The 17,500-nt window shown below is 42.1% G+C and overlaps 1 protein-coding gene across 1 annotated transcript in view; it reads right to left on the bottom strand.

Annotated features, from left to right (window-relative positions):
- The window catches only part of LOC120559064 (membrane-associated guanylate kinase, WW and PDZ domain-containing protein 3-like), a 94,282-nt gene that overhangs the window by 73,640 nt on the left and 3,142 nt on the right, over nucleotides 1–17,500 (bottom strand). The window contains 3 exon segments of the mRNA XM_039800487.1: nucleotides 4,142–4,212; nucleotides 4,622–4,847; nucleotides 7,722–7,895. Of these exon segments, the coding sequence (XP_039656421.1) occupies nucleotides 4,142–4,212; nucleotides 4,622–4,847; nucleotides 7,722–7,895 (471 nt within the window).

The raw sequence follows: 17,500 nt of genomic DNA, 5'->3' as shown, positions 1-17,500 counted from the left end.
TTAGCCCCTGTTGCCATGGGAACGTTATGCCCTGTCTGGACACATGGATGTTTCCCATAAACATAAACATAAATATATACTGATCTGATTACAGCAGAGACAACGTCGGCAGTATTGACCATACTGTGTTTGTAAATGTACTGGTTTTCTTATTCTTGTTTTAATACTTTAATTTCATTTTTATACTATATATTTATCTATAAACTGTTGCTGACAGTGTCACTTTTTATCCTTCTATCGTTATGCTGCTACAGTGCCTTGCGAAAGTATTCGGCCCCCTTGAACTTTTCGACCTTTTGCCACATTTCAGGCCTCAAACATAAAGATATAAAACTGTAATTTTTTGTGAAGAATCAACAACAAGTGGGACACAATCATGAAGTGGAACGAAATTTATTGGATATTTCAAACCTTTTAAACAAATAAAAAACTGAAATATTGGGCGTGCAAAATTATTCAGCCCCTTAAGTCCAATAACTTTGTAGCGCCACCTTTTGCTGCGATTACAGCTGTAAGTCGCTTGGGGTATGTCTCTATCAGTTTTGCACATCGAGAGACTGACATTTTTGCCCATTCCTCCTTGCAAAACAGCTCAAGCTCAGTGAGGTTGGATGGAGAGCGTTTGTGAACAGCAGTTTTCAGTTCTTTCCACAGATTCTCGATTGGATTCAGGTCTGGACTTTGACTTGGCCATTCTAACACCTGGATATGTTTATTTGTGAACCATTCCATTGTAGATTTTGCTTTATGTTTTGGATCATTGTCTTGTTGGAAGACAAATCTCCGTCCCAGTCTCAGGTCTTTTGCAGACTCCATCAGGTTTTCTTCCAGAATGGTCCTGTATTTGGCTCCATCCATCTTCCCATCAATTTTAACCATCTTCCCTGTCCCTGCTGAAGAAAAGCAGGCCCAAACCATGATGCTGCCACCACCATGTTTGACAGTGGGGATGGTGTGTTCAGGGTGATGAGCTGTGTTGCTTTTACGCCAAACATAACATTTTGCATTGTTGCCAAAAAGTTCGATTTTGGTTTCATCTGACCACAGCACCTTCTTCCACATGTTTGGTGTGTCTCCCAGGTGGCTTTTGGCAAACTTTAAACGACACTTTTTATGGATATCTTTAAGAAATGGCTTTCTTCTTGCCACTCTTCCATAAAGGCCAGATTTGTGCAGTATACGACTGATTGTTGTCCTATGGACAGAGTCTCCCACCTCAGCTGTAGATCTCTGCAGTTCATCCAGAGTGATCATGGGCCTCTTGGCTGCATCTCTGATCAGTCTTCTCATTGTATGAGCTGAAAGTTTAGAGGGACGGCCGGGTCTTCGTAGATTTGCAGTGGTCTGATACTCCTTCCATTTCAATATTATCGCTTGCACAGTGCTCCTTGGGATGTTTAAAGCTTGGGAAATCTTTTTGTATCCAAATCCGGCTTTAAACTTCTCCACAACAGTATCTCGGACCTGCCTGGTGTGTTCCTTGTTCTTCATGATGCTCTCTGCGCTTTACACGGACCTCTGAGACTATCACAGAGCAGGTGCATTTATACGGAGACTTGATTACACACAGCTGGATTCTATTTATCATCATTAGTCATTTAGGTCAACATTGGATCATTCAGAGATCCTCACTGAACTTGTGGAGAGAGTTTGCTGCACTGAAAGTAAAGGGGCCTGAATAATAATTTTGCACGCCCACTTTTTCAGTTTTTTATTTGTTAAAAAAGTTTGAAATAGCCAATGAATTTCGTTCCACTTCATAATTGGGACCCACTTGTTGTTGATTCTTCACAAAAAATTACAGTTTTATATCTTTATGTTTGAGGCCTGAAATGTGGCAAAAGGTCGAAACGTTCAAGGGGGCCGAATACTTTCGCAAGGCACTGTAAGTGAGTGATTGATGTCATCCTAATTTCGTTGTGTAGAGACATGCAATGACAATAAAACTATCTATCTATCTATCTATCTATCTATCTATCTATCTATCTATCTATCTATCTATCTAAATAGGCTCCAGAATATTTCATTCTCTATTGACAGGTGCAATATTTGAAAATCCATTATTATTTTTTAAATTCTTTTTTAAATTACATTCATATATTTGCATTTATGTCAAAACCTCGAGACTTTCAAACATCAACATGTCATTTATTAATATGTATTTGTGTCTAAACGACATAGAAACATCTTTTCCTATTCTATGTTGCCTGGAATACACACATATAAATATATATATATATATATCTCCTCTCTCTCTATTCGCCTCGTAAAACAGACTGCCAGAAGGATCGATAAAGGCCATCCTGGGGCGTTGTTATTACGACTTCCTCCAGCCCAAAATATTACACCTCCTAGTTTGAAATTATTTCATCAGTAGGTTGTCTAAAAATGTGACCTTTGTGGTACGTTCTCGCTTTATGTTTTTTCTTCTTCCTTCCCTCCTTCCTCGCTTCACTTTTTTAGCCTTTTGCGCCTGTTCTACATCTTTTTTCCCTCCTTCATCTTTCCTTTTCATCTCTATTTCCTGATTCATTACATTACATTACATTATATTACATGTCATTTAGCTGACGCTGATATCCAAAGCGACTTATAACTGCTGTATATATCAGAGGTAACATACCTCTGGAGCAACTAGGGGGGTTCAGTGCCTTGCTCAGGGACACATTAGTTGATGTATCACAGCGGGAATTGAACCCAGAACCCATGTGTCTTATCCACTGCGCTATCACCTCAACTTCTATGTTATAATGTGAAATCTGTTCAGTGCAACTATGAATAAATGTAGTAGAGTAGAAGGATAAAGCTGCAAAAAATGAAAACCGCAAGTACAGTACAAGTACCTCCATAATAGTATTTCTGTACAGTACTTTAAATAAAAGTAAATGTATAATAATAATAATTAATAATAGTTGTTAAGGGGCTGTCAGATGTCTTTAAAGCTGCAGTAGAAGGAGAGAAGAAGGAAGGAGAAGCTAACAGGATGTCTTTGAGTCTGTGCTGCCCCCTTCTGGCTGCTGCCTTCAAAATAAAAGTCCTACACACACCAACAGGAAGTGAGTCTCTCAGCAGCAGTTAACAAGTTAAAATTAAAACTCTCTGAACTAAGAAACAAGTGAAATCTGAAGTAGACGCCATAGACCAGGGATCTTCAACAGGGCGGCCCTTCAAATTATTGCCAAATTTTGAAGTTTTTTCAAAAATTCTTAAACACAGTCTTAACATGAATCCAACATTTTATTAGCAAACATAAATCCCCACTGATGATAGGCTTACTGGCCTATATAGGTAAGGTAGTCACTTAGATATCCATCCCCAGATGCCACATTTATGTTTTAACATAAAAACATGATTTATAAAAGCATGCCAACAATTATTAGGCTATTGTAATAGCTTAGTATTCTAGGAAAAACATGTATGTATAAAGGCTTTAGGCTGCCCTACACGTTATTGTAGGCCCAGTTTAATATGCAACTTAATTTTATACAGTAGGGGGTCCCTGCTCCTTCTCTCTTTCAGTTAAGGGGTCCTTGGCCTAAAAATCTGAAGACCCCTGCCATAGACTGTTTAAAAACTGCATCATTTTTTTTTTTTATCTTTTCACATTTATATACATTTTTAACCCATTAAGATCCTGTCGGCCATGCAACTTTTTGCGCTTTCTGGGTCAAAATTTTAAATTAAAAACTTTTTTTCACTTTTCCCCCGATGTTTTTGAAGCTTTCCCTGCTTTTTTTTGTGTCACTTCTCCATGTTTTTGTCACTTTTTCCGATGTCTTTGTCGATTCTTTCTGCGCTTTTATTTTACGTTTTTAATTTTTTTAAATGCTATAAAATTGTATAAAACACCCAAATTCAATTAAGTAGTCAACTGATGATATATTTAACTTGTGAAAAGAGCGTTATACGGAACCGTCCACGTTATTTATTTTGACAATTTAGTTGACAGAAACCCAAATTTCGGATATAGAAACGTTTTGAAAATGGGTCAAATTTGACCCAAAGACAACAGGAGGGGTAAACAGATTCACAATACATCGCTATCAATCAATCAATCAATCAATCAATTAATCCATCAATCAATTAATCCATCAATCAATCAATTAATCAATCAATCAATCAATCAATCAATCAGACTTACGTTCTGTGAAGGGAGTCGTGTCTTTGTTAAGAGTTCGAGGATCCAGCCAGCTGGTCGTCTTTGAGTTATGACTGAAAGAGTGACATCATCAGCATCATCATCACCATCATCATCATCATCATCATCATCATCATCATCATCAGCATCAGCATCACCATCATCATCATCATCATCATCATCACCATCAGCATCACCATCATCACCATCAGCATCACCATCACCATCATCATCATCATCATCATCATCATCATCATCATCATCATCATCATCAACATCATCATCATCATCATATGTACCAGACTCCATTAGAAAACCTTGTATTTTACTTTCCAGCGTCATTAAAGTGTCCATAGCTCACCTAAATATATATTTCTCCAATGACCTGAGACAAATAGTTTAATTCGGCTGAGACCAAATAGAAATAAAAATCTGACTGTTGATGTTTTGAGTTAATCGATCGTTATCAGTATCATAACTTACTCGATGTAGTACGGCTCTCCTGAATCGCTGAACGCCAGCTCCCAGTTTTCAGGCAGCGGTCCTCCTCCTCCTCCTCCTCCTCCTCCTGTTCCTGTTCCTCCTCCTGTTCCTCCTCCTCTCCCTACTCCTCTTCCTCCTCCGTTCTCCATTCCCTCCCTACTCCCCACTGCCGACTCCCACGATTGGCTGAGAGGCAGGGTGGTGGGCGGGACTACGGCAGAACCCGCTGAGAAAAAACAGAGAGGAAAAAGTGTGTTATGAGTTTAAAGTGATGATAGAATGCTAAACTGATTTTACCCTGTCATAGTTAAATAACGACAGTTCGGTGGGTAAATAGGACATACAGTACAGGCCAAAAGTTTGGACACACCTTCTCATTCAATGCGTTTCCTTTTTATTTTCATGACTATTTACATTGTAGATTCTCACTGAAGGCATCAAAACTATGAATGAACACATGGAATTATGTACTTAACAAAAGGAAGTGGTAACTGAAAACATGTCTTATATTTTTGATGCTTCAAATTTAGCCACCCTTTTTTTTTTATTATTTTTTAGGGAAATAATTCCACTAATGAACCCTGACAAAGCACACCTGTGAAGGTAAAACCATTTCAGGTGACTACCTCATGAAGCTCATTGAGAGAACACCAAGGGTTTGCAGAGTTATAAGAAAAGCAAAGGGTGGCTACTTTGAAGAATCTAAAATATAAGACATGTTTTCAGTTATTTCACACTTTTTTGTTAAGTACATAATTCCATATGTGTTCATTCATAGTTTTGATTTCTTCAGTGAGAATCTACAATGTAAATAGTCATGAAAATAAAGAAACACATTGAATGAGAAGGTGTGTCCAAACTTTTGGCCTGTACTGTACATAGAACCTCAAAATCCCATTGACACCCCTTTACTATGAAAATCTCATATTTTGAAACTGCCGCTGAAAACGAAAAGCGAAAGCTGGAAATTGACGTCAACCTCCCAAGACCTGTACCTTTGTCAGCCCATGGGTGTATTAAGAGAACATTTACATAGGCTACACAACTGACCTGAGATCAGGTAGTCTTCTGAATGTAGGTCGCGCAGATCTCTGCTATTCCATTACAAAATTCACTTCTGAAACTTTTTTATGCAAGAAATCAACTATATAAAGCTCAAATATGGGCCGCTTCATGAAAATGGATGTCTAATTGCAAAGTTTGTCCGACTGTGTGTTGGAGTTCAGCGCCGGTGCTGCCTGTGTAGCTGCCTCGCCGCCCGGCCTGCCTTCCTTCACAGACCCCGGCCTGCTTTGAGGTAGATGGAGCTCCGTCACGACTGGCAGCCCACAGCACTCCATACCCGCGCAAAGTCACAGTTTTTTGGGTTAATGGACTACCAAATGCCCCTGCCCTGACAGAGCTCCAGGGCCTGCAGCTCCCCTCTTCCTGCTAGCTAAATGCCCGGTATGTGTGAGTGAGAGCACGGTCAGCGAGCTTGTTACGCCAGCAATCTCTTACCACAGGTTCCAGTTTATCTTTTAGTGTGTGTAATTATAATGTGTTGAGTTATTTAAACAAACTATTGGGGAAATAAACGCCGCTTGTCCGCGAGTCTCATTGATAGAGCCTGCGGCTGGATGGAGCTCTATCAATGAGAGCTACCTAGCCTCCTCTTAGAATTCCTCTGAAATTCACAAATATTCATTAACTTGAAATCGGACACAGTTGTTAGCTTTATAAGATATTTAGGTAGATGTTGTATACGTGGCGTGACAAAATTCAAACTGTAAATATACTCGAATTACAACGAAAATGAAGCTAACTGCGGCTGGATGGAGCCCGTGATTTGTAGCTACAAATCACGGGCTCCATCCAGCCGCAGGCTCTATCAATGAGACTCGCGGACAAGCGGCGTTTATTTCCCCGATCGTTTGTTTAAATAACTCAACACATTATAATTACACACATTAAAAGATTAACTGGAACCTGTGGTAAGAGATTGCTGGCGTAACAAGCTCGCTGACCGTGCTCTCACTCACTTACACCGGGCATTTAGCAGGAAGAGGGGAGTTGCAGGCCCTGGAGCTCTGTCAGGGCAGCGGTGTTTGGTAGTCCATTAGCCCAACAGACGGTGACTTTGCGCGGGTATGAAGTGCCGTGGGCTGCCAGTCGTGACGGAGCTCCATCTACCTCACAGCAGGCCGACACACAGTGAACTCAGACACACAGTCTTAACCAAATTTGCAATTAGCCATCCATTATCGTAAAACGGCCCATATTTGAGCTTTATATAGTTGATTTCTCGCTAAAAAAAGTCTCAGAAGTGAATTAAATAACGAAATAGCCCGACAAACAATGTATAACTTTGCAGTGTCTGAAATATGAGGCCTGCTGCCGAGTCTCCCATGTGTTTCTATGTAGTTTGCTCAAACCAATCAGCGCGTAGCTCATTCTGAATATTCATGAGCATACCATATTTGGAAGAAAAGCTCTTGTTCCAAATAGAGCCATATTCACAGGGTAGTTAAGGGCCTAATAAAATATCATTCGGGCAATTTTCAGCCCAACCAATGTTACATACCCCATTAGGAGACCTTAAGGAACAGTGTAAAATACCCTATATAATCATTCTATCACCCCTTTAAATAACACAGTAACTCACCTAGTGAAATGTGAAAATACACACACACACACACACACACACACACACACACACACAGACACACTGTGTGTGCGTGTGTGTGTGTGTGTGTGTGTGTGTGTCTGTGTGTGTGTGTCTGTGTGTGTCTGTGTGTGTGTGTGTGTCTGTGTATGTGTGTGCGTCTGTGTGTGTGTGTGGTGTGTGTGTTGTGTGCTGTGTGTGTGTGTGTGTGTGTCTGTGCGCGTGTGTGTGTCTGTGTGTCGGTGTGTGTGTGTCTGTGTGCGTGTGTGTCTCTGTGTGTGTGTGTGTGTGTCTGTGTGTGTGTCTCTGTGTATGTGTGTGTGTGTGTGTGTCTCTGTGTGTGTGTGTGTGTGTCTCTGTGTGTGTTTCTGTGTGTGTGTGTGTGTGTGTGTGTGTGTCTCTGTGTGTGTGCCTCTGTGTGTGTGTGTTGTGTGTGTGTGTGTGTGTCTCTCCTACCAGACAGTCCACTGTCCTCCTCACTGTTGTCTCCCTCCTCCACAGCCTTCTCCAGGTTACTCAGAGATTTGCTTCTCGTCCTGAAGTTCCTCAGCAGGTTTCGGTGTTCCTGGTACGTGATTGGTGGACTCTCCGGACCGATGTGCACTGGGCGGGGCGTCCCGTAGTAGTTCCCTGTGATTGGACGGTGAGAGAAGGGAAAACTAAATGGCCCCCAAAGAATCAGATAAGAGTTTTAGAGGATGAGGAACTAATCAATGATACCACGAAGATAAAACCCATCATATACAACCTGAAGAGAAGAGAAGAGTAATGGAAATAAAAGAAAAGAAAACCACATCAGGAGACAAATATCTCAGTTTAACCCTTGTGTTGTCTCCCCCCAACCTGTCAACTACGCACCTGTTGTCCTCTCGGGTCAAAATAGAAAATTTACACTTTTGTGAAAAAGTTTTTTCTGGGGATTTTGACTCTTTTTCTGACTTTTTTCCATATTTTTTGACTTTTTTTCAGATTTTTCTTCCCTTTTTTTTAAATTACTTTTTCTCCCTTTTTAAAAACTTTTTCTGACTTTTTTGTCCATTTTTTGACACTGTTTTCATGTTTTTTTCATTTTATTTTGTTATTTTTTCTTTTTTTACTGTTGACGCGTTTGTCCACTATACCACCAGTACTGTCTACACGCCACGGACACCAACTTATTACCACTAGTGTTACACTTATTTTTCTGGAGGACTGCAGGCAAGGCCGGATTTACCACCGGGCCGATTGGGCCGGTGCCCGGGGGCCTCCGACCTCTAGGGGGCCTCCAAGACCCCACTAACTGTGTGGCCTCATCCCTTTTTTTTTTTTTTCGTTTAAAATTAAAATAAAATTAATGAATTAGTGTGTGTTTGTGTGTATGTTTTATTTTTTATTTTTTTTTTATTTTCAGGACAATGCACATTTAATGAACATGTACAGCAGTACACGTAAAAGTGCCAGATTGTAGCCCAAAGGCTAATTTCCATCTGTAGTCCCATTTGGCAGATATAGATTACAATAACAGGGCATAAGAAAAACACTATTAACATTTGCTATTTAAATTAGGATAAAACAGAATGAAAGAAAAAATATGTATGTATGTGTATTAACAATAATTTAGTTGCACACAAAAAAGTATCATTATCAGTTTTTTGGCTGTCGGCTGTGTCTAATGACTACGAGTCAGGTTACCGCGGAAACTGTCGATAGCGGCAAGACCAAATGTCAATGGGCAAGACAGGCGGTGGAGGATAGGCTAGAGTGACAAAACAAACAACATGGATAAAAAACGGTGGAGCAGTGGAGCGACAAAACGGAAAGCTAAAAGGGAGAAGGATAGCAGAGAGGATTTAATTAGGAGTAATATTCCAACCATCTCCACTTTTTTCAAAAGTCGGCTCGATGCTAATAAAGAGCCTGGCGGCGCCTGCTGAGATGCTAGCGATGAGGAGTTTAGCATCACAACATCCAGCCTTGCTGTTTCAGAGGAACAATTAGAGCAACATCAGCAGCAGCAGGACATGACAGAGAACCACAGCCCGGCTGGAGTGACAGACACCTGTTCAAATGCCCCCCCCCCCCACCACGGTCTCCGACTCCGCAGGCGGTTCGGAAAGCGCTGAAGGCGGTAGTGATGACGAACTGACAGAAGAGCCGGTTATTAACCCGATTCGTGTCACTGAGCCGGGAGAATCGAGTGCCATACGTCAATGAACCGACTCACTCCTGTTTTTTACCTCATTAGCGCCTCCACTGGAGTGGTGGTAGAATCAATCAGGAAATGGGCTACCTCGAGCAGCACGATTCATTGGACCGAAAGAGTTGTTAAGAGAGTTGTAGAGACCGCGCACCCGACTACTGCCGAGAGTCTGCACTGCCGGGAGTCGAGACCGAATGTAACCGTTAACAACCGCTCGAGTATATAAGCAAACGGTTTGTCTAACGGTTCTCGGCAAGTTGGAGTCATTAACCAAGCCTTGTTTCTGATGCATCTTAGGTGATTGTGTTCGGAAATTCACACATTATTGATTGGGAAGTACATCACATACAAATACACGTTATCTTAGTTACGTTAAGTTAAATGTTAGAGAAGTGAATGTTACAGGCTGTCACGAGCAGACCGGGCGGGCACCCGGCTACTGCCGAGACCGCGAGTAGCCGCAGGCACGTGAACCGTTGACCGAATCTATAGACTCGGTTCGCCAACCAACAACCGTCCGGTTGAACCGACTCGCGTAAAAGAGCTGGTTGTCACATCACTAGAAGGCGGCAGAGACCCAGCGGTACGTAGCTACGTTACCAGTTTGACAGCCTCAAAAAGTATGGTCTATCTACTACTTTTTCCACTTATTAAAAACCCTGATTATTATAGATAGTCCGATTGGCGCCAAAGCCTTCCGAATCTGCGTCCACCGACCCACCTAAATAAATATTTTTTTCTGATTCAGCTGGAGCCCAGCACCTCTGCTCTGTCCCCGTATGATAAGCTATGTTGCTTTTTAAATCATGTAACGTTGTTGTATCAATAAACTGTTTTATGACCAGATACACGGTCTAGGCTTATCAATGCATCATATGTAGTAGTCATTCTCTAGTTGAGGGTACTTTCACGTCATATTTCACATAGTATTTTAAAAGTAGCCTATATCTTTTGTCTTTTTCCGTCAGTTCACTGCAGAGAATCGGTGAAGTATAGCTTTGTTGTTTTTAATATTTTTAGAACCTTCCGCTGTATGTTGGTCTTACCGGTGAAGAATTAGTTTGCTGTGTAAGACAGAACGCTAAGCACATGTATCATTGTGTGGTCATTCATATCAGACAATCGGAGAGCGAGCAGACATCTCTACAACGCCAAAATCACCTAACTGTAGGTCTACATACTTAATATGGGTTTTGTCACCACCAAATATAATAATTTCTGCAAATAATGTAATGCAAAAATTATAAATAAATAAAGTAGGCTATACTTCTTTCTCTAAAATGTAAAGTGTGCAAATATACAAACATAAACCATGAGATAACACTGATACTGATACAGATTTTAAGGTGGAAGAAGGCAGCTCTGGTGATTTTGAGGACATGCTTTTTCGAAGAAGAGGTTGCTGTCAAAAATAACTCCTGATGGATGTGTGAGGAGGGAGAAAGAGATACCTCCTGATGGTGTAGATGTGTGAGGAGGGAGAAAGAGATACCTCCTGATGGTGTAGATGTGTGAGGAGGGAGAAAGAGATACCTCCTGATGGTGTAGATGTGTGAGGAGGGAGAAAGAGATACCTCCTGATGGTGTAGATGTGTGAGGAGGGAGAAAGAGATACCTCCTGATGGTGTAGATGTGTGAGGAGGGAGACATAGTGGAGTTATAGATGGTGAAGCAAAAGTTGTGCGATGTTTTGAAGAGGAATTTGGGACCGATGATGATCGTGTCTGATTTGTCACAGTTAAGTTTGAGAAAGTTGGTTTGCATCCATGATTTAATTTCACTGAGGCCAGTGGTCAAAGTGGAGTGGGTTGCCGTGGTGATGGATTTGGTGGAGATGTAGAGCTGAACATCGGCGACAGCGTTACATTGTCTGCTGTCATCACATATCAGGAAATTATGACATAGAATAAAATAGTTGCCATACATAAAGTTGTGCAACTTAACTTTGAGAACTACATTTCACGCTGAGACTGAGCTGTATAGGCCTATACGTATATAAGTTATACACAACCTATTTTCATCCATATATTTGAAACACAGCTCTGTTACACTTTAGGCTAGTAGATGTTGATCATCTGTTTCTCCGTGAAGGGGAGAGACAGTGAGAGAGTAAAAGAGGTGCTCAACAATCAGCTGTTTTTTCCGAAGTCAGCTTTTTAGATAAAATTTTGGTCACCACTGTTTTTTTCTTGCCTTTGTTTTTGGTGTGATTTACTAGTGTCGGGTTGGCTCTGTGGAAGAGATGAGTAGATTGGATGTTTTCTTTTGAGATTAGCATTGATGTTGTGCTATTGTGGTAAGCTAGTTCAATTTTGACAGACTGTACAGACAACTATAGTTATTCTTAGTTATGTTATTAGGCTGTATTTTCATAGATTTGAATCTGATAGTTTCCATTTTGTCCTTTGTTTTATAGATACTTATAGAGTCACAATTAAAGTGATGGTTCGGAGTAATTTCACCCTAGGGTCCTTTGCACCATGATCTCGAGCCAAACACCCCCCAGATTCTTTTCACCTGGGTCGAACATGGGCGTTTAGCGTAAGCGTGAAGGCATTTCGCTGAATAGCTTAGCCCAGGGGCTAACGGATCCGAAGTGTCTCTTAACATTACCCCACTAATAATGCCCGAAATGATACCAAACGTCTACAAGTAGTACAAATAGGTTATGCTCTCATAAAACGATGGATTGTAAAATTTGTAAGTACACCAGAAGTTTATGTAAATAACACTTGCCTGCTGGCTTCTGCTCTCTGCTGCTGCTGTTGCTGCTGTTACTACCGGGCAGTAAGAGTGCTTAGGGACATCTACAAATTACAACACCGAAAAGAGATGCAACAAAAATATTTATTAATTTAATGATTAAATAAGGTAATGTCTCCAAACTTACCTCAATTATTACTTGTCTCCTGCTAGTTATACTACAGCACTTACTTTAAAAAATAAGTTAAATTAAAAAATATTTTTGTTGCATCTCTTTTGGTGTTGTAATTTGTACGCGTCTAAGCACTCGTCTTACGCAGCAACAACAGCAACGAAGAGCAGAAGCGCAGCAGGATATGTTTACATAACCTTCTGGTGTACTACAAACTTTACAATCCATCGTTTTATGAGAGCATAACCTATTTGTACTAGTGTACACCTTTGGTATCATTTCAGGCATTATTAGTGGGGTAATGTTAAGGACACCGATCCATTAGCCGGGGGTAAGCTATTCAGCGGCTAACGCTACGCTAACTCGTCCAATGGTAGACCCAGGTCAAAAAAGCTTCTGGGGGGGTGTTTGGCTCGAGGTCATGGTGCAAAGGACCCTAGGGTAAAATTACTCCGAACCATCACTTTAACATCACAAGAAATGGAGTTGGAGAAAGTGTTTTGTTTTAAACTAAAGAAAAACCCACAGCTTACTTTTACTGTTAAAAATGTAGATCCAAGATTTTGTGCCCAGGGGCCTCTGCATTCTAAATCCGTGCCTGACTGCAGGGGGGTACGTGTCCAAAGTTTGAACAGATAAGAATAGGATATTTTTTACAATTCTCAAACAAAATTCAAAATTTTTGTTCCCTTAGTGACTGTGATAAACTGGCCCAGCTGCTAGGAGAAGGACTGACTGCTCCGCTGGCTGCCAAAGACGTTGCAGCGTGCCATGACGTGGCAACACTGTACCTACAGTCATGCTAATAAAGCAACTTTGAATTTGAATTTGAAGAGAGAGAGGGAGAGAGAGAGACAGAGAGAGAGAGAGAGAGACAGACAGAGACAGAGAGAGAGAGAGAGAGACAGAGGACAGAGAGAGACAGGGGGGGAGAGAGACAGAGAGAGACGGGGAAGAGAGAGACAGAGGGACAGAGAGAGCGAGAGAGAGGGAGACAGGGAGAGACAGGAGAGACAGAGAGACACGGGGAGAGAGAGGACCAGAGAGAGGACAGAGAGAGGACAGAGACGGAGAGACACGGGAGAGAGAAGAGAACCAGAGAGAGAGAGAGACAGAGAGAGAGACAGAGGAGACAGAGAGAGAGAGAGAAGAGAGAGAGACAGAGAGAGAGAGAGAGAGAGAGAGAAGAGGAGGAAGAGACAGAGAGAGAGAGAGAGACAGAGAGAGAGAGAGAGAGAGAGACAGAGAGACAGAGAGAGAGACAGAGAGAGGGAGAGAGACGAGAGAGAGAAGACAGAGAGACAGAGAGAGAGAGAGACAGAGAGAGAGAGAGAGAGAGAGACAGAGAGACAGAGACAGAGAGAGAGACAGAGAGAGAGAGACAGAGAGAGACAGAGACAGAGAGAGACAGAGACAGAGGTTTGGTGTTTGAACAATTACAGACAAAAGATCCCCTTCTCCTCCCACTAAATATGATTTTTATGAATTTGACACATATTTTGCCTTATAATAATATTGCTCCCCTCTGTGTTTTGGATATTACACTATAGTTCATATCTAGTAGAAATCTAGACGCCCCCCTATTATCGGCAGTACATGTAATTAGCAGCCAGGGTCAGTCTAGCAACTCTCCGTTGGCTTGCGAGCTGGAAAAAACTAACTCTGGTCGGGCCAATCACATCGTGTATAGAGTGGGTGGGCGGGGCTTATGGCTGCTGCTGCTGCTGGTGAACAGAGGTCTTCTGGAAGACTTGGAGTTCAGCTTTTCTTTGAGAAAAGAACAAAGAACGGCACTGAAGTCATTCTTAAAAAAAGGGAAGATGTGTTCAGAGTTTAAAGTTGAATCTATCAGCTAGCGTTGCTCTGATTGGTTGGAGCGCTATCCTATTACGTGCAGAGGGAATTTGAAAGACAACCGTTTGTCCCGCCCCTCGGATTGAGCCCTGACCAATGGGGAGTTCCCTCAGACCCAACATCTGGATGTGGAGCTGATGCTTGTCAGGCTAGGGTTCATATTGCAATTTCGATAAAATTGCGATTAATTGTACGGTCCTACCAAATACAACGTCCATACTGTGTCAGGTAGTTTCTGCCTATAGTTTCTGTTCTCTTAAAGGGACAGTCTGCTGTCTGTCCTGTTCTATTAAAGGGACAGTCTGCTGTCTGTCATGTTCTATTAAAGGGACAGTCTGCTGTCTGTCCTGTTCTCTTAAAGGGACAGTCTGCTGTCTGTCATGTTCTATTAAAGGGACAGTCTGCTGTCTGTCCTGTTCTATTAAAGGGACAGTCTGCTGTCTGTCTCGTTCTATTAAAGGGACAGTCTGCTGTCTGTCCTGTTCTATTAAAGGGACAGTCTGCTGTCTGTCTCGTTCTATTAAAGGGACAGTCTGCTGTCTGTCCTGTTCTCTTAAAGGGACAGTCTGCTGTCTGTCATGTTCTATTAAAGGGACAGTCTGCTGTCTGTCTCGTTCTATTAAAGGGACAGTCTGCTGTCTGTCCTGTTCTCTTAAAGGGACAGTCTGCTGTCTGTTCTCTTAAAGGGACAGTCTGCTGTCTGTCCTGTTCTATTAAAGGGACAGTCTGCTGTCTATCATGTTCTATTAAAGGGACAGTCTGCTGTCTGTCCTGTTCTCTTAAAGGGACAGTCTGCTGTCTGTCCTGTTCTATTAAAGGGACAGTCTGCTGTCTGCGGTTCTATTAAAGGGACAGTCTGCTGTCTGTCCTGTTCTCTTAAAGGGACAGTCTGCTGTCTGTTCTCTTAAAGGGACAGTCTGCTGTCTATCCTGTTCTATTAAAGGGACAGTCTGCTGTCTGTTTCGTTCTATTAAAGGGACAGTCTGCTGTCTGTCCTGTTCTCTTAAAGGGACAGTCTGCTGTCTGTTCTCTTAAAGGGACAGTCTGCTGTCTATCCTGTTCTATTAAAGGGACAGTCTGCTGTCTGTCTCGTTCTATTAAAGGGACAGTCTGCTGTCTGTCCTGTTCTCTTAAAGGGACAGTCTGCTGTCTGTTCTCTTAAAGGGACAGTCTGCTGTCTATCCTGTTCTATTAAAGGGACAGTCTGCTGTCTGTCTCCTATTAAAGGGACAGTCTGCTGTCTGTCCTGTTCTATTAAAGGGACAGTCTGCTGTCTGTCCTGTTCTCTTAAAGGGACAGTCTGCTGTCTGTCCTGTTCTATTAAAGGGACAGTCTGCTGTCTGTCCTGTTCTATTAAAGGGACAGTCTGCCGTTTTTCTTGCTCTCTTAAAGGGACAGTCTGCTGTCTGTCCTGTTCTATTAAAGGGACAGTCTGCCGTTTATCTTGTTCTCTTAAAGGGACAGTCTGCTGTCTGTCCTGTTCTATTAAAGGGACAGTCTGCTGTCTGTCATGTTCTATTAAAGGGACAGTCTGCTGTTTGTCTTGTTCTCTTAAAGGGACAGTCTGCTGTCTGTCTTGTTCTCTTAAAGGGACAGTCTGCTGTCTGTCTCGTTCTCTTAAAGGGACAGTCTGCTGTCTGTCTTCTTCTATTAAAGGGACAGTCTGCCGTTTGTCTTGTTCTCTTAAAGGGACAGTCTGCTGTCTGTCCTATTCTATTAAAGGGACAGTCTGCTGTCTGTCTCGTTCTATTAAAGGGACAGTCTGCTGTCTGTCTCGTTCTCTTAAAGGGACAGTCTGCTGTCTGTCTCGTTCTATTAAAGGGACAGTCTGCTGTCTGTCATGTTCTATTAAAGGGACAGTCTGCTGTCTGTCATGTTCTATTAAAGGGACAGTCTGCTGTTTGTCTTGTTCTCTTAAAGGGACAGTCTGCTGTTTGTCCTGTTCTATTAAAGGGACAGTCTGCCGTTTTTCTTGTTCTCTTAAAGGGACAGTCTGCTGTCTGTCTTCTTCTATTAAAGGGACAGTCTGCCGTTTGTCTTGTTCTCTTAAAGGGACAGTCTGCTGTCTGTCCTGTTCTCTTAAAGGGACAGTCTGCTGTCTGTCCTGTTGTATTAAAGGGACAGTCTGCTGTTTGTCATGTTCTATTAAAGGGACAGTCTGCTGTTTGTCATGTTCTCTTAAAGGGACAGTCTGCTGTCTGTCTCGTTCTATTAAAGGGACAGTCTGCTGTCTGTCTCGTTCTATTAAAGGGACAGTCTGCTGTCTGTCCTGTTCTCTTAAAGGGACAGTCTGCTGTCTGTTCTCTTAAAGGGACAGTCTGCTGTCTATCCTGTTCTATTAAAGGGACAGTCTGCTGTCTGTCTCGTTCTATTAAAGGGACAGTCTGCTGTCTGTCCTGTTCTATTAAAGGGACAGTCTGCTGTCTGTCCTGTTCTCTTAAAGGGACAGTCTGCTGTCTGTCCTGTTCTATTAAAGGGACAGTCTGCTGTCTGTCCTGTTCTATTAAAGGGACAGTCTGCCGTTTTTCTTGCTCTCTTAAAGGGACAGTCTGCTGTCTGTCCTGTTCTATTAAAGGGACAGTCTGCCGTTTTTCTTGTTCTCTTAAAGGGACAGTCTGCTGTCTGTCCTGTTCTATTAAAGGGACAGTCTGCTGTCTGTCATGTTCTATTAAAGGGACAGTCTGCTGTTTGTCTTGTTCTCTTAAAGGGACAGTCTGCTGTCTGTCTTGTTCTCTTAAAGGGACAGTCTGCTGTCTGTCTCGTTCTCTTAAAGGGACAGTCTGCTGTCTGTCTTCTTCTATTAAAGGGACAGTCTGCCGTTTGTCTTGTTCTCTTAAAGGGACAGTCTGCTGTCTGTCCTATTCTATTAAAGGGACAGTCTGCTGTCTGTCTCGTTCTATTAAAGGGACAGTCTGCTGTCTGTCTCGTTCTCTTAAAGGGACAGTCTGCTGTCTGTCTTGTTCTATTAAAGGGACAGTCTGCTGTCTGTCTTGTTCTATTAAAGGGACAGTCTGCTGTCTGTCATGTTCTATTAAAGGGACAGTCTGCTGTCTGTCATGTTCTATTAAAGGGACAGTCTGCTGTCTGTCATGTTCTATTAAAGGGACAGTCTGCTGTTTGTCTTGTTCTCTTAAAGGGACAGTCTGCTGTTTGTCCTGTTCTATTAAAGGGACAGTCTGCCGTTTTCTTGTTCTCTTAAAGGGACAGTCTGCTGTCTGTCTTCTTCTATTAAAGGGACAGTCTGCCGTTTGTCTTGTTCTCTTAAAGGGACAGTCTGCTGTCTGTCCTGTTCTCTTAAAGGGACAGTCTGCTGTCTGTCTCGTTCTC

This window comes from Perca fluviatilis, chromosome 5 (genome assembly GCF_010015445.1).
Source record: "Perca fluviatilis chromosome 5, GENO_Pfluv_1.0, whole genome shotgun sequence".
NCBI lineage: Eukaryota > Metazoa > Chordata > Actinopteri > Perciformes > Percidae > Perca > Perca fluviatilis.
Note: the sequence above shows the minus strand (reverse complement) of the source record. Positions and strands in the feature narration are given on the sequence as shown.